Raw genomic sequence first — 24,098 nt, 5'->3', positions numbered from 1 at the left:
ACTTCCTTCAGCTCACTGAAAGGGCATCTGGCTCCTCTAGGACAGGAACATTATGAGGCTTCTCCTCTTCCAGAAACTTCCTTGTGTAACTGAGTCCCTCGTCTGGTGGCCTCCTCCCTCTTTGCTCATAGCCATGTAAGTGACAGACATGGGCTGCTTGGGTCCTCATCCTGACTCTGTGTGACAGCTGTGGGTGTGTGGGGGAGGGGAACCTAGCCAGATTCACTTGCCTCTTCCACTCTGAACCTGCAAAACCTCCCGAGTGTCCTGGACTGGTGGTAGTTTTTCTGCTGTAGCTTGAGGTGATAGACATTCACCTACCCAGACACACACACACACACACACACACACACACACACACACACAGCTGTTCTTGCTGATTTACCATTGTAGCGCTGCTTATTAAGGTCCCAAGAGATCATGTTCAACCTAGTCCTACCTCCTTAAAGACCAGGAAACCAAAGCCCAGACAGGCAAAGACCAGCTGAGGTTGGCCTGCTAGCCAGGTCCCCTTCTCAGGGCCAGGGCCTGGGGCCTGGCTAGGAAAGATGCAGGGTGGCTGTTGGCAGACATAGGGGAAAATGTCAGAGTGTAATTGGGCTCATTAAGTGTTTGCTGAGGGAGTCTCCATGCCCGATTAAAGTTGGGAACAGGCTTAGAAGCCTCTCCTCCAGCTACCCCTTTGGAAGAGAACCTCTTCCCTGGCCTGCTGGGAGACAACCCTCTACTTAACATGCTATGTCCTTTGATCCTTTTCCATCTCATCCTCTGCATAGACAGGCAGAGGACCTCACTGGAGAGCAGTGGCTGAGATGTCCACTAAAACCCAGGGTTCTGAAGTACATCCATCATCCATCCGGAGTAGTAGAAGGGAGACCCTGGTAGTTATGCTTAAGTGCTCCTCCACTCAATTCTGAGTGCTCCCTCCACCCAGTCCTGAGTCCTCCCTCCACTCAATCTTGAGTGCTCTCTCCACTCAATCCTAAGTGCTCCCTCTACCCAATCCTGAGTGCTCCCTCCACCCAATCTTGAGTGCTCCCTCTACCCAATCTTTAACACCACCCCTCAGCTCCAAATGAACAGATACAGGCCAGACAGAAGCCTCTATTATCTCTTTCATAGGCTGGCCCCTTATTATGCATGTGCCCTTTCTGTCTGCTTCAGTCTTTGGCACTCTCTGAGGGAAGATGGGAAGCAGGGAGGTGTAGCCCCAATTCCTGGGTAAACTGGACAGATGGGCCCATAGATGCTCTTTCTCTCTTTCACCTTGTCCTTCCACCTGGCCTTCTTGGCTCTGGCTCTATCTCTTCTCACCTAAGGTGTGACACCTCCCTGCCTGCCCTTGGACCCTAATAGAAGGTACACAGCTGTATTCTCCCATCATTCCCTTTTGAGCCTGTGAGCCCTCCTCACCCTGCCCCAAGGGAGTTCGGTCAAGATGGGTGAGCCAAGACTGTGGTTAAGGGATCTGAGTCAGACAAGTGCAGTTCAGGTCTAGCTGGGGAACCTGGAAGTTCTCTGATCTGTGGAGTGTGTAACAGGTTAATAATAGTGTCCACCTCATGATACTATAGTGGAGTTTTAAAAAGATCTTATGTGCAAGATGTCTGGCACAAAGGCTGCCCTCGCTAAATGGACTTTACCACTAGAGAGGCAGGATCTGGGACTCAACAGTTAGGAGCACGATCTGCTCTTCCAGAGGACAACCCAGGTTCAGGTCCTAGAACCCACAGAGCAACTCATGCCAGTTCTAAGGGATCTGATGCCCTCATCTGGCCTCTGTGGGCCACATATGTGGCATATACTTACAGATACACACACACACATAAATTAAAAAAATAATTAGGCCAGGCAGTGGTGGCGCACGCCTTTAATCCCAGCACTTGGGAGGCAGAGACAGGCAGATTTCTGAGTTCGAGGCCAGCTTGCTACAGAGTGAGTTCCAAGACAGCCAGGGCTACACAGAGAAACCCTGTCTCAAAAAAACAACAACAAAAAAAAAACCCCAAAAAACAAAAACAAATTAACTAATAGGCAGGGTCAGATGTACCCTACATTTGTCCTCAAACTCTATGTAGCTAAAAATAACCTTGAACTTCTCACCCTTCCAAGCACTGGGATTATAGACATGTGCCATCATGCTTGGTCCATGTAGTGGTGTTGGGGATCGAACCCAGGACTTCCCTCATGTTAGGCAAGCGACTCCATCAATCCAGCTACATCCCAACCTTCTACTCTTTTTCTAAAACAATAATTTACCACTTGGGAGGCAGAGGCAGGGGGATTTCTGAGTTCCAGGCCAGCCTGGTCTACAGAGTGAGTTCCAGGACAGCCAGGGCTACACAGAGAAACCCTGTCTCAAAACAAACAAACAAACAAAAAATAATAATAATTAAAATACTTTTAAATTTATTTTTATTTTTATTTATTGGTGTTTTGCTTGGGTGTATGTCTGTGTGAGATGGTCAGATCCCCTGGAACTGGAATTACAGACAGTTGTGAGCTGCCGTGTAGGTGCTGGCAATGGAACCCAGGTCCTCTGGAAGAGCAACCAGTGCTCTTAACCATTAAACCGTCTCTCTACCCCACCCCTCCAGATAACAATACTTTAAAAAAAAATAAGCAAAAGAAAACAGAGCCAGGTGGTGGTGGCACATGGCTTTTGTCTCAGAACTTAGGAGGCAGAGACAGATGGATCTCTGTGAGTCAGAAAAGATGAGAAGGAGGGGAGAGGAAGAGGAGAAGAAAATGAAGGAAGAGGAGGAAGAGGAGGAGAAGTAGTCTCACATAGCCCAAGCTGGCCTTGAACATCCAAAACTGACTTTCAACTTCTAATCCTTCCAACTCTTCCGAATGCTGGGAGTATAGGCATTTGCTACCACATTGGTTTTTATATTCGGCTAGAGGTGGAAACCAGAAGTTCATGCATTCTAGACAAGCAACAGTATAGTCCCTGATCCAGAGAAGCCCCTAGGATTTTTCCCACAGTTTTTAGCTTGGCTTTCCATGGTTTTTGGTGCAAGCCCACTGCCTTGCTCTTGACTTGATTTTCTCCTCTTGGAATGTCACTAAGACTCAAGTGGAGGTCTCAGGGGGAGGGGGACTCATGGTGGTGTTAAGTACAGTTATGCATACTGGCGTGTGTGTGTGTGTGTGTGTGTGTGTGTGTGTGTGTGTGTGTGTTTACTAGCCTGTGATGATTATAGTTGGGGTTAGATAAGCCATGTGTACACTTGCCCATGCCTCCGTAATGCTGAGAGTCCTGGCTTAGCTGGTACAGTGTAGCTCAGCAGGTGACAGCTGGGAAGGCTGGGTCAAGCAGGACAGGCCACAGCAGGTCTAGCATCCTGGCTGGGGAGACACATTAGCCCGGAATCCCAGTAGTCCGAGATCCGAGAGGCTGTATATCACAGAGGTTTAACCAACAGTGTGGCACATACTTGTCTGCTCTCTTGAGCCATGTCCCCGACCAGTCTGTCATAAATTGCACTGAGAGTTCAAAATATCCCTGTCCCCTTGAGCTCTTCCTGGACAGCTAAGAAAGTCTCATTCCTTTGAGGTCTCCACCTGGCCCCTGACACCTGGGCCACCTCCTCTAACTCTGGCATCTGTGACCTCCTTCCTGTCTCCTACCAGTGTGGAGGAAGAGTTGGAGGAGGCAGAAGAGCTATAGGGTCTGCCATCTAGAGGTGAGAGGGAACTAAATATTGATAGAGGAACTAGGACCCTCACAAAGTGATGGAAGTGACCTTCAGTGTCTTCTGTGGGGAGGGCAGTGGTCTGGGTCCCTGGCATATCTACCAGGGGGCAATTTAGATGCATCTTGCATTTGGAAGAGTAGTGTATCCCTGTTCAGAATAGCCATCTCTTAACTACCAGATAGATGCCCACCAGGCCACTTGGAATGGATGCTGGTGTTGCATCTCAGCAGCAGCACCCTGCATCCAGGATAGGAGCTTCAAATTCTCAGACACTCGTGGCTAACCCACAGTGTATTAGTTTAATAGGGTAGGGATAACAGAACAATAGACAACAGAAATGGATTGTCTCACAGATCTGGGTTCTCAAGGCTGGTTCTGTTAAGGCCTGCAAAAGGGAATCTGTCCCAAGTCTCTTCCCTAAATTGCAGTGGATATCTGGTAATCTTGAGGATCCCACAGCTTACAGGTGCATTGGCTGATCTGTGTATCCATCCTCTCATGAACCTGTGTGCACATCTGAGACATGGGCCCCTTCATATGCTGGACTCACCTGTTGTGTGACCATTCCTAGGGAGACATAAGCAAATGTCTCTTCACCTTAGGGCACAGATCAAAGACAGACCAAAGGCATTACTCCACCCAAATGTAGCTGAGTGAACCAGTGAGGTTATTGGAGTTACTTATAGATGTATGGGCAGCTGCATCGGTGAGAAGTCATTCCCAGCATGGACAGTGGCTTAGGAAAACAGCATCACTGGAGCTCCCTGTGATGATGGCAGATCCCCGGCTCATGGCAGAGCCTCCTCTCCCCAGAACTGTACTGCCAGTTTACAGCTTTGGGGGAAGCCTGGTGAGTCTTGGGAGTTTTAGAAGTTTTCTAAATCCTGTAATTTTTTGTCAGCTTTCTCTGACACTGGTACAGTCTCATCTGGTAACTCTAGTTCCAAACATGATTAGTTCCTAACCCATCGCATTGGGGACAGAGACAGGATTTAACATATAGCAAGTCTCACACACTCAACAATAGTTCAAGATGTGAATACAATGGCACTTACACTGTGTTGGAGCTTTGCTGTGACGTATACACAGGGTGAACGAGACAGATCACATTAGCCACCCACAGTGAACAGAGACCTTTGCAGTAGCCTCACACAACACAACTGACCTGCAGGCCAGCGCCGAGACTGAAGTGTGACCCATCAGTGAACACCTACTCTAAGCTAGGTCCCTTTTCCACCCACCCACAGCCCCCACATGAGTAATGGCAGACACACTTCATAGGGACCACCACCATCTACTAAAACAACAAACAGCTCCTGGATAACATTCAGGGAATGCGTGCAGGTTCATGGCCATGGACTTGGGTAATGAGTTTCCTCTTGAGCTGGACCCCACCGACAGATACATGCTCCTGTGAGAACCTTATAGCATTGCTTGTCTGAGCTGATGTGCAGAATAAGCCTGAGACTAAGGACTCCGGAAATGATCTTGAGGGAGAAGTATTAGCTTTCTCCACCTGCCCTCATAAAGCACTGCAAGGCAGAGGCTTAAACGATGGAAACTTTGTATCTTAGCTCTGGAGCTAAAGGCCTGAGGGATCACGCTGTCACAGGACTGGCAGTGGCAATGGTGGCTTCTCTCCTTACTTATTATTTTCTTTAGTTAATTAACTAATAGGCAAGCCAGGCGGTGGTGGCACACGCCTTTAATGCCAGCACTTGGGAGGCAGAGACAGGCGTATTTCTGAGTTTGAGGCCAGCCTGGTCTACAGAGTGAGTTCCAGGACAGCCAGGGCTACACAGAGAAACCCTGTCTCAAAAAAACAAAATAAATAAATAAATAAAAATAAAATAAAAAATTAACTAATAGGCAGGGTCAGATGTACCCTACATTTGTCCTCAAACTCTATGTAGCTAAAAATAACCTTGAACTTCTCACCCTTCCAAGCACTGGGATTATAGACATGTGCCACCATGCTTGGTCCATGTAGTGGTGTTGGGGATCAAACCTAGGACTTCCCTCATGTTAGGCAAGCGACTCCATCAACCCAGCTACATCCCAACCTTCTACTCTTTTTCTAAAACAATAATTTACCACTTGGGAGGCAGAGGCAGGCGGATTTCTGAGTTCAAGAGTTCGAGGCTAGCCTGGTCTACAGAGTGAGTTCCAGGACAGCCAGGGCTACACAGAGAAACCCTGTCTCGAAAAATCCAAAAAAAAATTTTTTTTACTTATTCTTATTTTGTGTACATTGGTGATTTAACTACATGCGTGTCTGTGTAAGGGTGTTGGATCCCCTGGAACAGGAGTTATGGACAGTTGTGAGCTGCCATGTGGGTGCTGGGAATTGAACTTGGGTCCTCTGGAAGGGCAAACAGTGCTCTTAACTACTGAGTCATCTCTCTAGCCCTTCTACTCCTTTTTTTTTTTTTTTAAACACAACATTTTGCCATGTAGCCCAGGCTGGCTTTCCATCTCCTGATCCTTCTGCCTAACCTCCACTAAAGTTGGAATAACAAGTATGTGTTACAGCCAGGCTTAGGGTTGATTTCTTCTCAGATAGCCTTGTTCAAATTCTTTGTCTTATAAAGAAAGACAGCATTTGGGTTTGCAACCAACTACTACACCATCATTTTAACTTGGCTGCCTCTTTAAAGGTCCTTTATCCAAATACAGTCACATTGTGGTATACTGAAGGGTTAGGGCTTCAGCATGAATGGAGCAGGGTCACAAACTTCATCTGTAAGTAGAGAGATGGGCTCTGTCATGCTTCTCCCAAATCTTGGGGTTGTTCAGGCACTGCCCTCAGGAAGTCTCCAGGTGAAGAGAGCTGAGAAACACAAACGTGCATACACAGACAGACATACACACATGTGCATCTTATGTGTGAATGTGCACATGTACACACATACACACATGCAGAGACAGGCACACATACATTTGCACACAGAGACAAACACACATATATACATAGACATATATTGTACACACGCGCGCTCTCTCTCAAACTCATGAGTGTGTTCCAGCGTGCATGACCGTTGTTGAACACACACACACGCACACACCACACTGGGAAGGAAGTGATTACAAGTTCTGTCTAAGAAAGAAATTTAGCAGCCAACTCCAGTGAAGAAACAGAAGCAGAAATGTGAGAGAAAGTACCAGAGAAATTAGTTAGGGGGGGAAAGGTTATCTGCAAAGGGGACAGTCACCTGTAAGAAGGACATGAGTGTCCCGATTGAGGTGATGTGTGAATGCTGTATTCAGAAGATCCAGATATCAACCAAGCTGCCAGCTCGGCCTCGGCTCACATGACCAAGACAGTAGGGACATCTCAAGCCATGTGGGATGGGGCTTTGCAGGCTGTCTTTATTTGTTAATGTCACCTTTCTGGGTATAGGGAACAGGATGGTTGGGTTTCCGGCCAGAGGGCTCTTGTGTCTCCAGTAAGTGCCACGGTGCCTGTCTGTCACAGTGTTGTCAGCTACTGCCTGGAGGCTTGAGAACAGACTCAGCTTCCCAAAGTGCAACTTCACTGGCCTACTGCTGTGTTTCCCTAGTGTTACCTTGTCTCCAAGATCCCATCTCCTTCTCTGAGATTTGCTTTCAGGCTCTGGGACCCTGTGTTCAACCGGCTTCCCAGTGTGCAGCCATTTCTGACACTCTTCCTAGCGGTCCTATATTTTAATGTTACTCTGCCTGAAATGGACGACCCCAATTCATTTCCTCTTGACATTTTGGCTGAGGGGTATATTTAGAAGTCCGGCTGGGTCACCTGCCATACGCATCAGCACCTCCAGATTTCAAACCTCTCCTGTTTTTTCTGTGTGTTCACAACCACCCAGCCACTGTGTATCTGTCTCCCTCTCTATCTGCTCAGGTATGAAGCGGCCACTGAGCCCACCCCCCTCAGGTGAGAAGGAGGCCCCCACAACTGAAGCATCTGAGTGTCCCCCTCAGTCTCCAGAATCATCAAAGCCTAAGCGGGAAAGAAAACGACCTTCCTACACACTCTGTGACGTCTGCAACATCCAGCTAAACTCTGCAGCCCAGGCCCAGGTGCATTGTGGGGGACGCGCCCACCAGCGAAGGCTTCGGCAGCTCAGCCTGGGGAAGACCTCCACAGGGCCAGGTCAGTGTGGAGTGGCACTGAGCTTAGGGCCCTTCCTATAAACTGGCTTTGCGTTCCTTTAAGGGATCTTAGGTCTGTGGCTTCCCTCTATGGTGCTGTCAAGTTTTATTTTAAAACCTGGTAATGGCCAGGCAGTGGTGGTGCACGCCTCTAATCCCAGCACTTGGGAGGCAGAGACAGGCAGATTTCTGAGTTCAAGGCCAGCCTGGTCTACAGAGTGAGTTCCAGGACAGCCAGAACTACACAGAGAAACCCTGTCTCAAAAAACCAAAAAAAAAAAAAAAAAAAAAAAAAAAACACCTGGTAATGTAGCACGGAGTGTGGCGCCTGCCTAGCATGTCCTCTGGATTCCACAAAACCAGAGAAAGTTTTGTTTTACTTCTGGACAGCTTTCTATGGGATCTCTTGGGTTGTGAGAGTCTTGAGGTCGCCTCTGGAGGTTCTTCAGTTCTAGGAGCTCTCCCTGGGGAGGTGTTTGTGATTAGGACATTTATAACATGTCTCCAGCTTGCAGGGTGTTCCATACTCCTGCTTTTAGCACTCCAACTGAGGAACAACAGGAGGTCCCTCTTCCTGTGACAGCTGGACTCTCAGCCAGGATTTCTGCCTCTTCCTGCCTGGGTGACTTTGCAAGGAGGAGGGTAGGGGGTGGGAGGGGGGGGGACTGGCTGCCAGTGCTGTAGGGGCATCTGGCTTCAGTGCAGTGTTCTGGGGGAAATGGGTGAATGCTTCTGTGAGGGTGATGCCTGTTGACAGACACGTGTGGATCACGTGCTGCAGGCTGGCAAGGAAGGCCGAACCACAAAAGCCTAGGAGGGAGAGAAAGAAGGCATCGGTACCCTAGATCCTGGGGGTGTCTTCGAGAAACCCACCTTGCAGTCCCGCAGGGTAGTTTTGCCAGAGGCTAACTTGAACCTTGAGAATGCCTAATCTTCGGATGACATTTATACAGTGCCCCCTAAGCATAATGGAAGCTGAGACACACCCCCAGGGACACAAAGGCCTTGAAGGGAGAGTGATGACCACAGCAGGTGAGGGGCATTTCGAGCTGAGGTCATGTCCCTAGCAAATGACAGGAAGATTCCCTTATCAGCATTAACGCCTCCAAGGAGGCACTTAGAGTTGGATTCTCAAGGTTGTGACTGAACAAATCTTATGGATGGCTGTTTCAGGAGCATGTAGGATGGGGGGGTATGTGTGGGGAGAGATGGGTTAAAAAGTCTTCCATTTAAGCTGGGTGAGTGGTACATGCTTGTAATCAGGAGGCTGAGGCTATCCAAATAACTCTATGTAAAGATACGTTTATTCTCAGGTATTGAAAGCGAAAAGAATGCCAAGAACCCAGGAGACAGCTGAGCCTATTAGCAAAGGCCAGTAATCCCAGTTATTCTAAAGATTGGGGAGAGAGGATCTCAAATTCAAGGCCAGCCTGGGCTATAGAGAGGGTTCAGACACAACCTGGACAACTTAGTGAGTCCTGTCTCCGTAGTAAAAGTCACAAGGATTAGGGGTATAGACAAGAGGCAGAGCTCTTGCCCAGCATACGTGAGGCTCTGAGTTCAATCGCTAGAACCCGAGGGAAAGAGCATAGTGCTGGGGGAAGACATCAGAAGAGGGAACAGTGAGTGAGTGGATAGGAGAACCCAGAGAAGCTCAAGAACTGTGACACTGATGTTGGATCCCGGAGGGGAATGGGTCTCATGAACAGAGCCAAACGAAAGCTGGTACAGGGACCAAAAGCTCCTGGTCTCCTGGGTGGTGGCCAGTGGAGCCTTATGTAGGGAATGGGCTGAGCTTGGTTGAACTGGTATCCCTTACAGGGCAGGGGCCTTCCCACCAGGCTAGCCTTTGACCTTTGCTCTAGAGGTTATGGGTCTCACAGCAGCATTGTGGGCTGGAGTATTTGCCGGTTCAGATGTCCTTAACAGAGGACGAAAGTGAAACTTACGGATCCGTGGTTAAGAGAGAGATCGGGTAGGAAACCAGTTTCTGAGGCTTTCGTGTAGCAGAACCATCAAGGTTTGGTAACAAATGGAGTTTAGGGACCAAGGGAGAGGGAAGAGGCATGGATAACTTCAGTTAGGCAGGCTCTTGGAGAGATGGGGTAGTGAGGTGGTTCAGTTGTTAGAGAGAGGTTCCAAAATGGGAAAAGGGTCAGGGTTGGTGGGGTTGGTGAGGTTGGTTTGGGAGATCACCAAATTCGGAGTCACCAGGAACTGTGATGCCTAACACTCCACTCTAGACTGTTAAATATTAGGCCAATTAAGTCACTATGTATCCAGGGTGTGTCCAGAAATCAGAGGCCTTAGGCAGGCCCAATGCTAGCCTAATGCAAGGTGCTGAGATACATCTAGTAACTGTGTTATTCAGAAGCATGGGAGGGAGAAGCTGCCATCTTCATTGCTCTGGTTAATTCTGAGCCTTCACTGGCCCCTGGGCCCCAGGTACAACCCTCCTGGATAGGAAGAGGCTAGCTGGCAGTCACTCAAGGTAGAAATCAGTTGGGGAAATGAAAACCCATATGACAACTTTGAGTCCTGCTAAAAACTGGTTCCAGCCTGGTGTAAGATTGGGCTGGGGCCACAGTAACACTCCAGGGAAATGGAGAGCTCCTCACCTAGTTCAGGGAAGCTTTGGGGGTCTGTGGGGTGTGTATGCAAGGAACCCTCCACAAGCTGCTTAATTCCTCGGCACTCCAGGTCTGAGATGCCACACCACACACGGAGACCTGAGGCCTTTGTCTCTTGGAGCCAAGAGCTTGTTCCCCGGGAGATGTCACTTTGATTAGGGTCCTGTGGGACTAGAGGCTTCCATAGTGACAGACCATCACAGACAGTGAAGCCAGGACCCTCTCCTGTTCTCCTTTCTGAGGTGGTATGTAGGAGGAGCTACAGAGATAGGGGCCCTTCCCTCCTTAAGGTTCCTCTCTTAGCTTAGATCAGAGGCCTCCCTCCTCAGTCACACCCAGCTTCTGGAGTTCTCACAGCCAAACCTGGCTTCATCTCCACCTCTTGGTACTTCTCCTGCCACACAGGAGGCCCTGTCAGACTGTAGGAATATGTCCTGGGCTATCCTTTACTTCCTTACTCTGTTCTCTTTGGGGGGGGGGCACTAGGAACCCCTAGAAGTGTGGCTAAAGCCAGAGACTCTACTCTCCACACCGTAAACTACTTAAATCCATTCTCCAACATCTGCAGATACAAAAGTGTAGGCACAGCTTCCTGGCTTTAATCTAGATGTTGGGGCAGCACAGGGAGTTGGGACACCTGCATGAGAAGCTGTGGCCTTCTGCTGTCCCATATTGAGCACTGCTCTGGAGCCCAGCTGCTCAGAAAGCTCTTAGACACCCAGCAGGAAGCCTCTCCACCCCACCCCCACCACACAGATGACGATGCTCAGCCCTCACCCCTCACTTTACACACTGAACTGTGGGGGCTCAGAGAGAATAGCACCCCTAAAGCCAGACAGCTGGGTTGTGATTCCAGGTGTCTGACTCAGTCCCATCTCACACCTCCTACCCTGGCTAAAGAGAGCAGCCAGTATATAAAGAGAGGTTGGCTTATGCCTTTTATCCTAACGCTTGGGAGGCCAGAGCAAGAGGATTACTGATAGTTCAAGGCCTATATGTAGAGTTTCAGGGTAGCCAGATCTATCTATCTATCTATCTATCTATCTATCTATCTATCTATCTATCTATCTATCTATCTCTATCTCTATCTCTATCTCTATCTATCTATCTATCTATCTATCTATCTATATATATATATATATATATATAGAGAGAGAGAGAGAGAGAGGGGAGGGGGAGAGGGAGAGGGAGAGGGGGCGGCAGAGAGGGAGAGGGAGACAGAGAGACATAGACAGACAGATAAACAGACACAGAGAGAGCAAGGTGCATAGTGTTTAGGAGTGGAAAGTGGGGTTGGCCTGAGAAAGGAGACTCAGCAAGATGATTATACAGGTGCTCACGACCTCTGGCCATATCTCTGTTCTGTGTTATCTCAACTTAAAGTGGGGAACCATTTAATCTCAGCATTCGGGAGGCAGAGGCAGGTGGATCTCTGTGAGTTTGAGGCCAGCCTGATCTATTGTATTGAGTTCTAAGACAGCCAGAGAGCTACATAGTGAAACCTTGGGTTTAAAATAAATAAATAAGTGAGGGGCTGGAGAGATGGCTCAGCAGTTAAGAGCACTGCCTGCTCTTCCAGAGGACCTGTGTTCAATTCCCAGCAACCACATGGTGGCTCACAACCGTCTGTGATGGGATTGGATGCCCTCTTCTGGTGTGTCTAAAGACAGCGATAGTGTACTCGTATACATAAAGTAAATAATTAAATCTTTAAGAATGAAAGAAAGAAAGAAAGAAAGAGAGAAAGAAAGAAAGGAAGGAAGGAAGGAAGGAAGGAAGGAAGGAAGGAAGGAAGGAAAGGAAATGAAATTTAAGAAAAAAGGAGAGCACTCACCAGTTGTCTCCTGCCCCTCTAGTTGGCTAAAGAAGGGGAGCTTCCTAAAGTCAGCCAGTTCCTCTGACTCTAGGCACTTTCTAATTTAGAGTGAGCCCCTCTCCCTTACCCTACAAACATTGCCACAGACCCTTGACAAGGCAGGAAGGAATTTCACAAATGACTTCAGCTCTGATTTACTGAGATGGCTAGAGGAACTGTGGGTGAAGAATGTAAGGTAGACACTGGGATGGACAGGCAGAGATGGGTCAGATTATAAAGGCATCCAAGACAAAGATGGCTGCAGTCATGGCAGTCAGACATGAGTCTTCTGCACTCCCCACTAATGTGCTAGAGATACCCAGCCCCCTATCTCTTCTCTAAACTTTGAAGCCTCTGGCTGTACCCTGGGCCCTGGAAATCAAGGACATGGGTCATGCATGAGTCACTGGCTTGATGAATGCTCCTACCCCACAGCTCCCTACCGATGGGTTAATTTCAGTCCCTCCAGGAGGCTCCGGAAGCTCTCCTCCTGTCCTTCCCATCAGCATCTTTCTGGGCTGCTGATTCCTCCTCGATGAGCTCTCCCCCACCTCCCACCCCGTCATCCTGAGACCTTCAGGTACAAGCTTCAAAGAAATAATATTCCCCTGCAGACCCCTGAGCTCAGCCAGTGTTTCCTATTGCATCCTCCTTTGGTGACAGGAGATCTCTCCCAAGGCAGCCAAATATCCTCTTCCCCTAGGTGAGATCTGCCTTCCCCCACCCAGACCACCCAGAGAGGCGAGGCTGTCTGGGTAGAGAATTAGGGGGCTTAGCTTAGGTGTCTGCCTGGAAGAAGACAGAGCTTCCGTGTCTCTGGGCTCGTTCATTAACTCTGGGCTTGAGTTTCTTTTCTATCCCCACACAAACAACTCCTTCCTCTCAGAGCCCCTTCCTAGCAAGAAGCAGCCGCTGTCAGCTCCTCACTAGACCTGCTCTGTGGCGCAGGTATTGGTTGCTTTGAGATGACTGGTTATTATCTGGTGGAGACAGAAAGCTGAAGGGGTGGGGGCCCGCACTGGGCACAGACAGGGTTTGGACTAGATCCCAGCTGTCCTGACTGTCTCCCCTTTCCTGACCACCTCCCCACCCCGCCCCCACCTGTGCAGCCACCAGGTGCTCAGGTGAGTGTCGAGCCTGCATTTCAGCATCAGGAGGGGGAGGAAGGAGCAACAGTGGAGAGAAGAGGTGGGGACCCTGGACCCCAGACATGTTTCAGAAGTTCTAGCTGATCTGGCAGAGCCCTCCCCACTTCCTTCCTGGCACTGCAGGAGGTAACAGGTCTAAGGGTCTAACCTGGGCTCCCTCCCTACCTCAGTGGCAACCCTCTGTGATATTTCCCTGAGCCTGTTTCCCCTTCTGTATAAGCAGATGGCTATAAGATGACGTCCAGGAGAGGAAGACCAGTGGTCTGAATAGGGGCTTCAGCAAGTCCAGAGCAGGGGAGCATTCAGGCACGCAGTGCAGGGGTGAGGTGTGTGAGGGTGGTACCTGTCCCTGAAGGTTTTTGTGGACAAAGTCAGCCTTTTGTTTCAGTAGAAGAGACAGGAGACAGGGAGCCTGGGGCTCAGGAAGGGAGGTGGGGGGGGGGGTGAGTAGGTCACACTCCACTCTCTGTCCCTGGTTTCCACAGTCTCTCACGCTACCACAGCCTGGCAAAGATCCCACTCTGCTGCGTCCCCCTCTGGTTAGGACTCAGAAATCAGGGATTGGGCACCCTTTTTCTGACAAAGGGGAACAGAGCTTTCCAGCCTAACTGGAGTCCCTCCCTCAAGCCCTCCCCTCCTGTCCCTCACATCCCCCTTCCCTCTGTCACTCTGGCTGGGTTTGCTCCTGCTCTGCGCTCTGCTCTGTGGTGTCTCCAAAGGCTGAAAATGCTCCTGGGTGAGTACTGAGGGTGCCTGAGCTGGTGAGTGGGGACGGTCTCAGAGGCTTCCAGGAAAGGGTCTCCATCTCCCCCACCCTGCTCTTTCCTTCTTATTAGTGGCCCCCAGAGGCTGTCTGCTGGGACCCAAAGTCAGTAGACTTCACCCCAGTCCTATATAGCCTGGTCTGTGGCTGAGAACAAAGGAGGGGAAGGACATCTGGAGAGTCTCCCCTGAGGACTCAACGATGCTGTACATCTGGGTAAATGTGTGGTGGGAACCTGAGCTAAAGACTCCTTATAGGAAATCTTACCTTCGCCTCCTCTAAGGGCAAGGGAGGAGAGACATTAAATGGAGCTGAAGAGCTGTTTGTTACGTCCGTGGTGGAGAGAAGATAGACTGGACCAGAAGGCTCCTAGCCGAGCAGCAGCCTAGACACTGGGGCCACACCAGTACCTCACACCCTGCTTTACCTGTGTCCCTACCCTCTAGGGTCTTGTCAGGCCTTTTGTTTTCGTTCCCCCCACACCCCACCCCAACTCCTTCAAAGCCTTGCTGTATCCCAGGCTGGCTTTGAACTTACTCTGCAGCCTAGGATAGCCTCAAATTAGCCATCCTGTCTCGGTCACAAAAGACTTAGGATTATAGGCATGCACTGCTACACCTGGCTTGCCTGGTCGTTTTTTGTTTTGTTTGTTTTGTGTTTTAGGGAGGCAGCTTTCAAAGGTTTCTGGAAACCTCTTCCAGGGACAAGGGTCTGGAGGGAGTAGGTCTAAGGGGGCATAGTACAGCTTTCTTGCTATTAGGCTTTGAGGTGTCTCTAGCTTGGAAAGGATCTGAAATATCAGTATAACTCCAGACAGCCCAGAAGTGAGAGAGAGGTTCCGGTGAAGGGGTGGAGGAGCCCTGGCCATACTTAGAGTCCTCCCGGACGGTGGAATGGGCAAGCGCTGGGTCTCCTCCCTGCCTGCCCCACCCCACCCTAGGCCTTCCCTCTGGATTTTCATTTTTTTTCTTTGCAGGTTAAAACAAAATGACTAGCAAATATTAATTATGCACACTAATGGTTTCGTGACGTTCTCATACATATGATGATGTATTACATATGATGTATGTTGATGGTATTCTCCCCCTCCCCCACTATCCTCCTGTGTCCCCTCCGGCTGATCCTCTTCCTCTTCCCAAATAATCTCCCTTCTACTCCCACATTTTGTTGCTCTTTTCTTTTTTGGTGAGTCAATGAGTTTTATTATGGTTTCTCGCAGAAGTGTGCATTCAGGAAAGGTTATTGATGGGGCTGTGGGCGCCTTAGCCATGACCACATCATGCATTCAGGAAAGGTTATTGATGGGGCTGTGGGCACCTTAGCCATGACCACATCACTAAAGAAAATGTCTTGCCCTCCCTTAGGACACACTAACTGCTTATAGACCCCCAGGGAGGTGTAGGGCCTCACCTCTGAGTATTTTATCTGTGATGGAAGCAGCATTGTTCTGTTGATATGTGCATGTGTGTGCATATGCATGTGCCTCTGGGAGGGCCCTACTCTCTGCCCTGGGACTGTTTGGTCATGTGATCTCAAGAATCGGATGCATCTGGTTTTGTGAGGAAGTGTGCGCATGCTCTCATCCGGAGTGGTGGTCTTAGGGTGTTTGTTTCATTATTCTTTAAGCTATGCGGCATCCAGCTCATGCGTACAGTGTCTAGTGTTTCAGAGACATCTGTAAGGCTATGTGTCCACTGGTCTGTTGATCGAGCCTGTCTGTGTGCACATGCCACCTCACACCTGGCCCCTGAGAGGGGCTGTGTCACTGCATGGGCATCACACACTAGACCTTAGACTTGGTTTCACCACTGGGAGATGTATGTGCACACATACCTGGGCATCTGTGTCTAGCACTATCTGTGTGGGTGCCTGTGAATCTCAGGGTGGGTGTCAATCTTTTCTTTTTTTTTTTGTTTTTTGTTTTTTGTTTTTTTGAGACAGGGTTTCTCTGTGTAGCCCTGGCTGTCCTGGAACTCACTCTGTAGACCAGGCTAGCCTCGAACTCAGAAATCCGCCTGCCTCTGCCTCCCAAGTGCTGGGATTAAAGGCGTGCGCCACCACTGCCCGGCACGTCGATCTTTTCTAATTATGGCATAACTACAAAATGTAGTTTCCTTGAGCCCTTGCTCTCGAGTGGCAGCCAGGGTGATGTTATTTCATAAGATGTCTGTTCTGCACTCCTGCCCCAACCTGGGCTGGAGGCACAGGGTAAGCTGCCTCTTGATGCTGTCAGGCTGGCTTACTCTCTGTGTGCCCAGAGCCAATAACTTGTCTTTTCTTGAGGCAACAATTCAGTGAGTTGGATCAGGCTATGGATTTTGGCTAGGGCTGGGACTTCTCCCAGACACTTGGAAAAGGGAGAGGGGGACATCCTTTAAAATCCTACCAAAGAAGATACCCACTTTACATATTTGAGAAGAGAGACCTTGACCTATGGTACTCTCCTGCAGCAGCAGGAGCAGATGCTTGACCTGAATATAGTTAGAGAGCAGGCAGTCACCCAGGCATGTGTGCACGTGCCAAGGCTCACGGTCCATCCCAGAGCTCAAGTTGAATGTTAGAGGCAGACAGTGAATCACCCAGAGACTGAGGGCCTTGGCATCAAAATCACCATATTCCCTAGCCCTTAGCATGGAGAACGCTGCACCTAATTGTGAGGGGACTGGAAGTCATGTCTGGGTGACTGTGTGTTGACAGGAGAGACAGCGCCACCAAATGCCTTGGCATCCCCTGGCTCTACAGAAGCAAACCACCTCTTTCTTCACTATCTGTTATGGTCCTCAGTTCCATTTCTATACTGTCCTTCCTCTCCTAATTACAACCCATTTCTCAGATGAAGAAAATGAGATTCCTAATAAATCTCCAAGGCAGAATTAAATCTAGCTAGGACTTCATCCATCCCAGGCATCTCTGAACTCCAGTCCCCAAGGTCTGGGAGACAGCCAGACATTTCTGAATCTGGACCCCTGTACCCTATACCCTATCAGCTTCCAGGTAGGTTAATGGATTCTTGTTGGCCAGGTACAGATGCACTTCACCATGTAAAAATTCACTACAAGCTCTGTCCCCCTCATTGCAGTGTGGGAGTAGTGTGGGGGGACACCGGGCTGGCATTCAGTCCTAGAACTTCTGGGGAAGGGGTGGGGGCCTGTGTTAAGAAACCCACTGATGGGCTCAGAGGAAGTCTCCAACCTTCCCCTGTCCCAGTACTCTGGAGGATGCACACAGGGTACAAAGAAACCCCATCTGATAGGACCCTGCCCTACTGAGAGCTTGGGGGTCTCATAGTGAGGTCCCAAGGGTGGGAACTATATGAGCCAGGGGAAAGAGACTGGGTTTACATCATCTGTGGATAGGAGGGTGGGGAGAGCAGCACACACAGCCACACAGGAGCCTTTAGACCATGCAGGCTGCCGTGGATCCCACAGGCTGTGGAGGTCTATAGGATCCAACGCTGCTCACACTTGGCTGCCCCTGGGGTAGCACTGATTCATATAATTCTGCTGATCCTCCCTACCCTACTCTGCACCCCCACCCCAGGCTAGCTCCTACAAGGCGAGATAAGGTAGTGTAGATTTAAAATAACTCGTTTGCTGGAATTTTCTAGGATGCTGCACATGGTTTCTGTGTTGCCCAGGCCATGTGGCTACTGAGTACTTAAATATGGCTAGTGTCAACTGAATATGTTTTTGGTTTGTTTTGGACTGGATTCTAATGGGTCTAAGGACTGCTGTCTGGAGCAGTGTCAAACTGGCCTTTACTTTTCCGGGTTCCTTCATTGAAGACATCTCAGTGTACTTACTTGTTCCTGCTGCAGGGTGGGGTTGGACCGAGGTTCTGGGAATATGGGAAAGGTTGGACAAACTTCCAGGAGGGCACCTGTCACCTTGGTCTTGGTCTTACACTTGTTCCCCACTCTCACATCCTTTGGGTGGTGGGCAGGATAAAATCTTGGAATCACAGGCTGTTAGAAAGCAAAGATGAGGAAGGAAGTGATTTCCACCCCCTAACAAGTGTCCAAGGTTGAACTGTTAAAGATGGTTCAGCAGGTTAAGGTGCTGGCTGAGCAAGCCCAGGGACCTGAGTTCAATTCCTGGAACCGAGTAAAGATGGAAGGAGAGAATTAATGCCACAAAGTTGGCCTCTGACCTCCACAGGAGGAAGGTGGCAAACACACACACACACACACACACACACACACACACACACACAAACACACACACACAGATACACACTCAGCTTGCTTTTTAAAATTCTTTCTCCAAATTTTGTGATATACATTTTAGAAGCCAGGCACTATTGCCCTATCTGGGGTTCACACATGAAGAAGTTATTGGCCTGGGGTTGTAACTTGATTGGTAGAGCACTTGCCTCGCATGTTTGCCCGGGGTTTGAGCTCTGGCATGCATAGAGCTGGATATGGTGGCACATGGCTGTAATCAGGAGCTAGGGGAAGGAGAATAAGAAATTCAAGGCCATCCTCTTTGTAGCACATTTGAGGCCAGCCTGGTCTCAAAGACAGAAAAAGAGAAGCCAGTTGTCTTTCCTGCCCTTAGGGAATGTATGGGAGAGAGGGAAGACAGAGAGAGGGAAGAGATTTGAGGGAACAGAACCAGAACCAGATCCAGATCTGTGACATGTAAAGGGTGGGCTGGAGGGGGCAGCAGGGGCAGTGGTGGAAAATGGTGGGGCTTCCTGGGTAAAGGCATTCGGTTGCAGATACACAGAGAACTGCACATAGGGAATTGCTTCAGACTGGAGGCCAGGTACCAGACCAGCTGTGGGGATCAGGGTAGCAGAGGGGAGGTCTGAGATGTTGTCAAGGGATGGAGGAAGCTGCTCAAGGAGAAAGGAAGAGTGGGAATTCTAGTGGGAAAGTTACAGGTGATGAGGGTATGCTTAGCATGTTCAGGGACTTGAGTTCTATGTCCAGACAGGCAGGCAGGCAAACAGACAGACAGATATAGCAACAACCTCAGTAGCTTTGTAAAATAGACTCTTTGGGGATGGCTGGGCAGGATTAGCAGGAGTACTAACAATACAGAAATGTTTGGAGGCTGGGGAGGTGCCTGATTTAAGCAGTAAGGTCCCACTGAAGAGGCAAAAGCAAAGGAGCCCCACATCTGAGTAGGTATGAGCTGGCTGTTCTCAGGGGCTGTAGGGGAACAGTGTGGAGGCAGAAAGACTCGTACTGTGATCGACACAGGAACATGAGAGCCTGCTAGGCTGAGGCAGGCTGGGAGAAGCGGTGACATGTTGACAGTGGGGCCTGTGGCCATAGGAAGATGAGTGTCCTGATTGTACATCAGCTGTTTGCTGCTCGAGAAACCTTAGACAAATGACTTAGTCCAGTGCCTCAGTTTCCCCACCCACTGTCAGTAGTAATCTTGGTCTCCTTGAGGTATGTCAAGGAGGTGTATGGTCTTAACCCAAGGCCTGGCTTAGTTTCTACTGACTGGATAAGCAATAGTTGCTGCTAGTCCTGCTGCTATTGGGCACAAGAGGAGAGGACAAACTGCACATCAGCCACTAGGAAGTGCGGTTGGCAGTCTGACCCAACTTGACCCAACCTTCAGATCTCAGAGACTCAGCCTGAGGATGCAGAGACAACCAGCTAATTGTACTCACTGCAGCCCAGACCAAAGCTTGTCCTCACTCTGTAGCCTATTCCTGAGACCTTTCCCAGGACCTGTAGCCTGTTCCAGGATCACATGCCAGTGTTCACGAATATGAGCCAGCACCTGTATGTACGCTCAGGCAGCACCAGATGTGCCAGGGAAAAGCAGACGGCCTTGATATGCTTAGCTCTGTATTGCTGATACAGGTGTCTGTGGCCTTTGAGGACAACATCCTGTGAGTTAGGGATCCAGGAGGTCTGTGTTGTAGCCCTGGATCAGCTACTAAATACTTAAAAGCCCTGAGAATCATGTCTGTCTTTGGGACTCAATTTGGGCTTCAAGTCACTACTGTGTTCTGAGATACTATAGCAGTCATTGCCAACCAATACCTTTCCTTGTCCTGGAGGAAGGGAGGGAGAGAGGCCCTTGGGAGCGGGCTGGGGGTTCCTTACATCTCCCAGTGTGGCTCACTGCATGGTTCTACACACCCCTCTCCATCGAGTCCAGCCTATCCCTGCGGACAGCATAAGCCCCCAGTCCCCCCTGACACCACTCCCTTATCTCCATTTCCAGCCTCCTACAGCACAGTTGGAATAAACTTTCTAGGCTACATTGGATGGATGGTTCCCCCTTAGCTTGGTGGGCTTTCTCTTGCCTCCTTACCAGATTCCCTATCTACGGAGTTGCTCTGTGGGTGAGGGAAGCGGTGTGTGTGTGTGCATTTGGAGGGGGTCTTCGGTCCCCTGTCCTGACAGCAGGCATGGTGCCCCCTGAGAAGAAGCTGGCTGGAGAGGTCTCCAACTCCACCAAGCACAAGCAGTACTTCAGTGAACAGTGGATGGAATTGTTTCCCCGCCTGGACTCTGACTACAAGCAGAAGCTGATGTTCTTCTGTCTAGAGTGTCATCAGGCCCTGGTGCACAACAAGCATGCCAAAACCAAGAATGCTTTCATGGTGGGCACTGGCAACTTTCTGGGCTTTGGCAGTCAACCAGGACCAGCCCACTCTGGAAGACCCTGCTGAGGGTGGAGGAACCTACCCCAGCCTGGCAACCGCTCGCACCTCCAAGGTCGTCAAGGTAGAGGCAGACCTGGCCGAAGTGGTTGTGTTGAGCATGTGGATTATGTGGCTAAAGAGGATGTACCTGATAACCGATGTTCGACCCCCCCCCCCCGAGCTGTAGAGGTTCAACCTGGGTCTGATGCTGATGGGCACAGAGTGGGATGAATACTACAGCCCCAGGAGGGTGAGGGACATGCAGGTGGGTGGCAGCCAGAGGTAAGGGGAGACACTGAGCCACCTGGGAAAAGCTTCAATATGCTAGGCCCTTGGGTAGTAACTAGCACACTTCATTCATATCTCCACTCTGCCAGACCTTCACCAAGTGCTGCCTACATGCCTGGCACTGGGCCAGCCATACTGAGTACAACAGTAAAGAAGCCAGGCCTGGCCCTTATCAGTGGGTGAACGCAGGCATGCTTCTCACTCCCTAGGCCAGAGGTTGCAAACTGATCTTGGGCCATGACTGACTTACCATTGAGTTTGATGAGTTTTTACTGTGCTTTTAAAAGCTCAAATTAGTTTCAATTAAAAAAAATAAATCCAGCTGGGTATGGTGGTACACACTTTTATCTCAGCACTGAGGAGGCAGAGGCAGGAAGGGTCTACAGAAGTTCGAGGCCAGCTTGGTGTACTTAGTGTATTACAAATTCAATAAGTGGCTCTGAGTCTGTCTGGCCCCAGGCTTGTGCTCTTCCAACAACCCTGAGCTGCCTGTCTCCCCTAAGCCCCCAGCCTATAGGACAAGCCTAACTCTCCCCCTCTTCCCCCCCACAGCTGTCCCAGGTGGCTATTGCCAGTATCTTGCACACAGAGGCCTCCCAACCCCTGAAGGCATCTGCTTGTGTTAGGTGAGACCAGGAACTGGGCAGAGTTCCATAGTCTGGCCCTGTTTGCCACTTTGGTGTTCCCATGTAATAACCAGCCTGCTACTATTGTTGTGAGGAGTGTGAGGCTACAGGGGGGTGAGGCTACTGATTGCCAACTCCTGGACATCCTAGAGTCTTTGGCATATCTACACCCAAACTGGCCTGACTCCGTTCAAGCCTCCTCAGTGACTGCCTGGGAATTGTCAGCCTGCAGCTCAGGGCCATTTGCCCACTGCTTATGAATCTGCACTGATAACCTGGCTGGACAGACCCTAAACCCCATGAATATGAGAGTACATTGGATGCTTTGTTCTGTTGCACGGTGGCTTCAGTTCCCACCAGGTCGCCGAGCTCCCTGCAGCCTTGCACTTTGCAGCTATTGACTTGACAGGTCCCCTGCTAATACCTTGGGGTTTCTTGGGGTTGCTTGCTGTAAAAGCAGTGGCCGAGACCTGGCCATGCTTGCTGTGCTCTTTGGGAGCCGCTTTGGCCTCGGCTCTGTGCCAGTTCACCTTCCTACGAAGCCTTCACCCACTGCTGCTAGACGCTCTGGTGCAGAAGCTGGCTCTGGTCCTGCAGCACGAAGAGCCAGACCTCACGTTGCTGCAGCCGGTGGTGATGGCAGCCGCACAAGTTCAGCTCGGCTCCCGACGCGCGCGGCTCCATGGCTTCCCATGGATCTTCCATGGCGATCTCAGAGTCTGACTCCAACGCGGATGGGCGAACGCTGCACCTACTGTAGTGTAAAGCTGCCTGGGCTACTCGGAGGTTGCACTGCGAGGCTTGGAGCGCCACTGAAAGGACTCCGTGCGAAGAGGGTTGCGGGACTCCTTCCCCGGACCCTCGCTGGATGCAATGGCCGCGTTGGTGGCGATCTTTGATCCCCGCCGTTACCGGCAGGCACCTGGAGAGCTGTGCGCGCCTGGCAAGAGACCGCTGCGGGTGTTACTGCGGGGCTTCGCGCCCGCGGCGGTGTGCCACCGTGCTAGGGGACTTGGTGCTCTTTGAGCCTCGGGCGCCTCTGCCGGCGCACATTCCGAGGAGCTACACAAGCTCTTTCCCCGACCGAGTCCTAGCCTCCCTGACCTTGGTGCTGCTCGTGGGTGCAGAGCTGCTGGTCAAGGTGGGCTGCAGGCACAAGCTGCCGTCGTGGGGACAAAGGGGCCGCAGTTTGGCGGCCAGGTGGTGAAGGTCGTGGTGGATGCCACCCCCTCCCCCAGCTGCACGAGTTTGATTCCGCTCTGGCCATAGAGTTCTCAGAGTTGGGTGTGGGAGGGACCTCTGGGGTGGCACTTTGACCTCTCCTTACCTTAGCTGGGGGGGGGGCAGGGCGTGGAAATTGAAGGGTACAGGCACCCAGCCTTAATCATACTACAGTCAAGCTGACCTACTAACTGCTCTTCTCCCCTACTCATCACCAAACTAAACCCCTGGCCTATGAGGAAAGAGAGCCTAGGCAAGTAGGTTGAACGCCGCGCCCCCCCCCCCCCCCCCCCCCCCGCGCCCCCTCCGCCACTACCACCCTATCCGCTCGCCTGTCTGGCCTTTCAGAATTTTCCTTTCTCCTTCTGGATCCTTCCCTTGGGTTTCCAGTTTCCATTAAAAAAGGAGGTTGGGCCTTAGGAGCTGGGAGAACAGAGGTGAAGGAGAGTAGATTCCTGATAATTTTCTTGCCCCATGCTTTGCAGTGTCTTTTTGCCTACAAAATGATAAATCAAATGGTGGTGCTTGCTTCTGACACAGCACAGACTAATGGGTCAAAGCACACAGTGATTCCAGGGAGGTCGTGGTGCCCCCTGTCCCACACTCCCCCTCCCATCTGCTGCCTGCCGGCTTCCCTGTATATGGCTGTGTTTATAGGCATACATACATCTGCAGGTGCTAAATAAACCCATCTGGTGTATCTGGGGGTTAACACCCAAGAATTGAAAGGGAATTCTTTGGGTTTGGCAATTACAGGACCCAAGTAAATCTCCAGTAACCTGGATTGCTTTCTGCTTTTATTTTTTTTTTCCTTCTCCTCCTTGAAATCTGGTTTGTCGGTTTCCAGCCCCCTTCTCCCTTTACTTCACACTGTTAAGACCAAAGACTACAAAACCACAGTGATGTTTCTGTGGGCCCAGAGGATTGGCTTGGGGTCTCACCCTGGATGCTGGATGGGGTGCACCCTCTGGGAAGCAGCAGGTACCTCACCAGCACTGGAGACCCGAATATTCAGAATGCTGTGTGTTTTTTTCTTCCTTCTTAATTTTGTGGGACGTTTTAGATTTATTTGATACGTATCTGTGCTTTGTCTGCATACATATATAGGTACCACATGTGT

General features: G+C 50.3%; 1 protein-coding gene across 5 annotated transcripts in view; it reads left to right on the top strand.

Annotated features, from left to right (window-relative positions):
• The window catches only part of Znf385c (zinc finger protein 385C), a 56,111-nt gene that overhangs the window by 21,232 nt on the left and 10,781 nt on the right, over positions 1–24,098 (top strand). For all 5 annotated transcript variants that reach the window (XM_028780627.1, XM_028780628.1, XM_028780631.1 and 2 more), the window contains exon 2: positions 7,582–7,833. In XM_028780627.1, coding sequence (XP_028636460.1) covers positions 7,582–7,833 — 252 coding nt within the window. The remainder of the gene's footprint in view (positions 1–7,581; positions 7,834–24,098) is intronic.

Source organism: Grammomys surdaster, unplaced genomic scaffold (genome assembly GCF_004785775.1).
Source record: "Grammomys surdaster isolate TR1022 unplaced genomic scaffold, NIH_TR_1.0 371, whole genome shotgun sequence".
Taxonomy (NCBI): domain Eukaryota; kingdom Metazoa; phylum Chordata; class Mammalia; order Rodentia; family Muridae; genus Grammomys; species Grammomys surdaster.
This window is presented reverse-complemented; position numbering and strand designations above follow the sequence as displayed.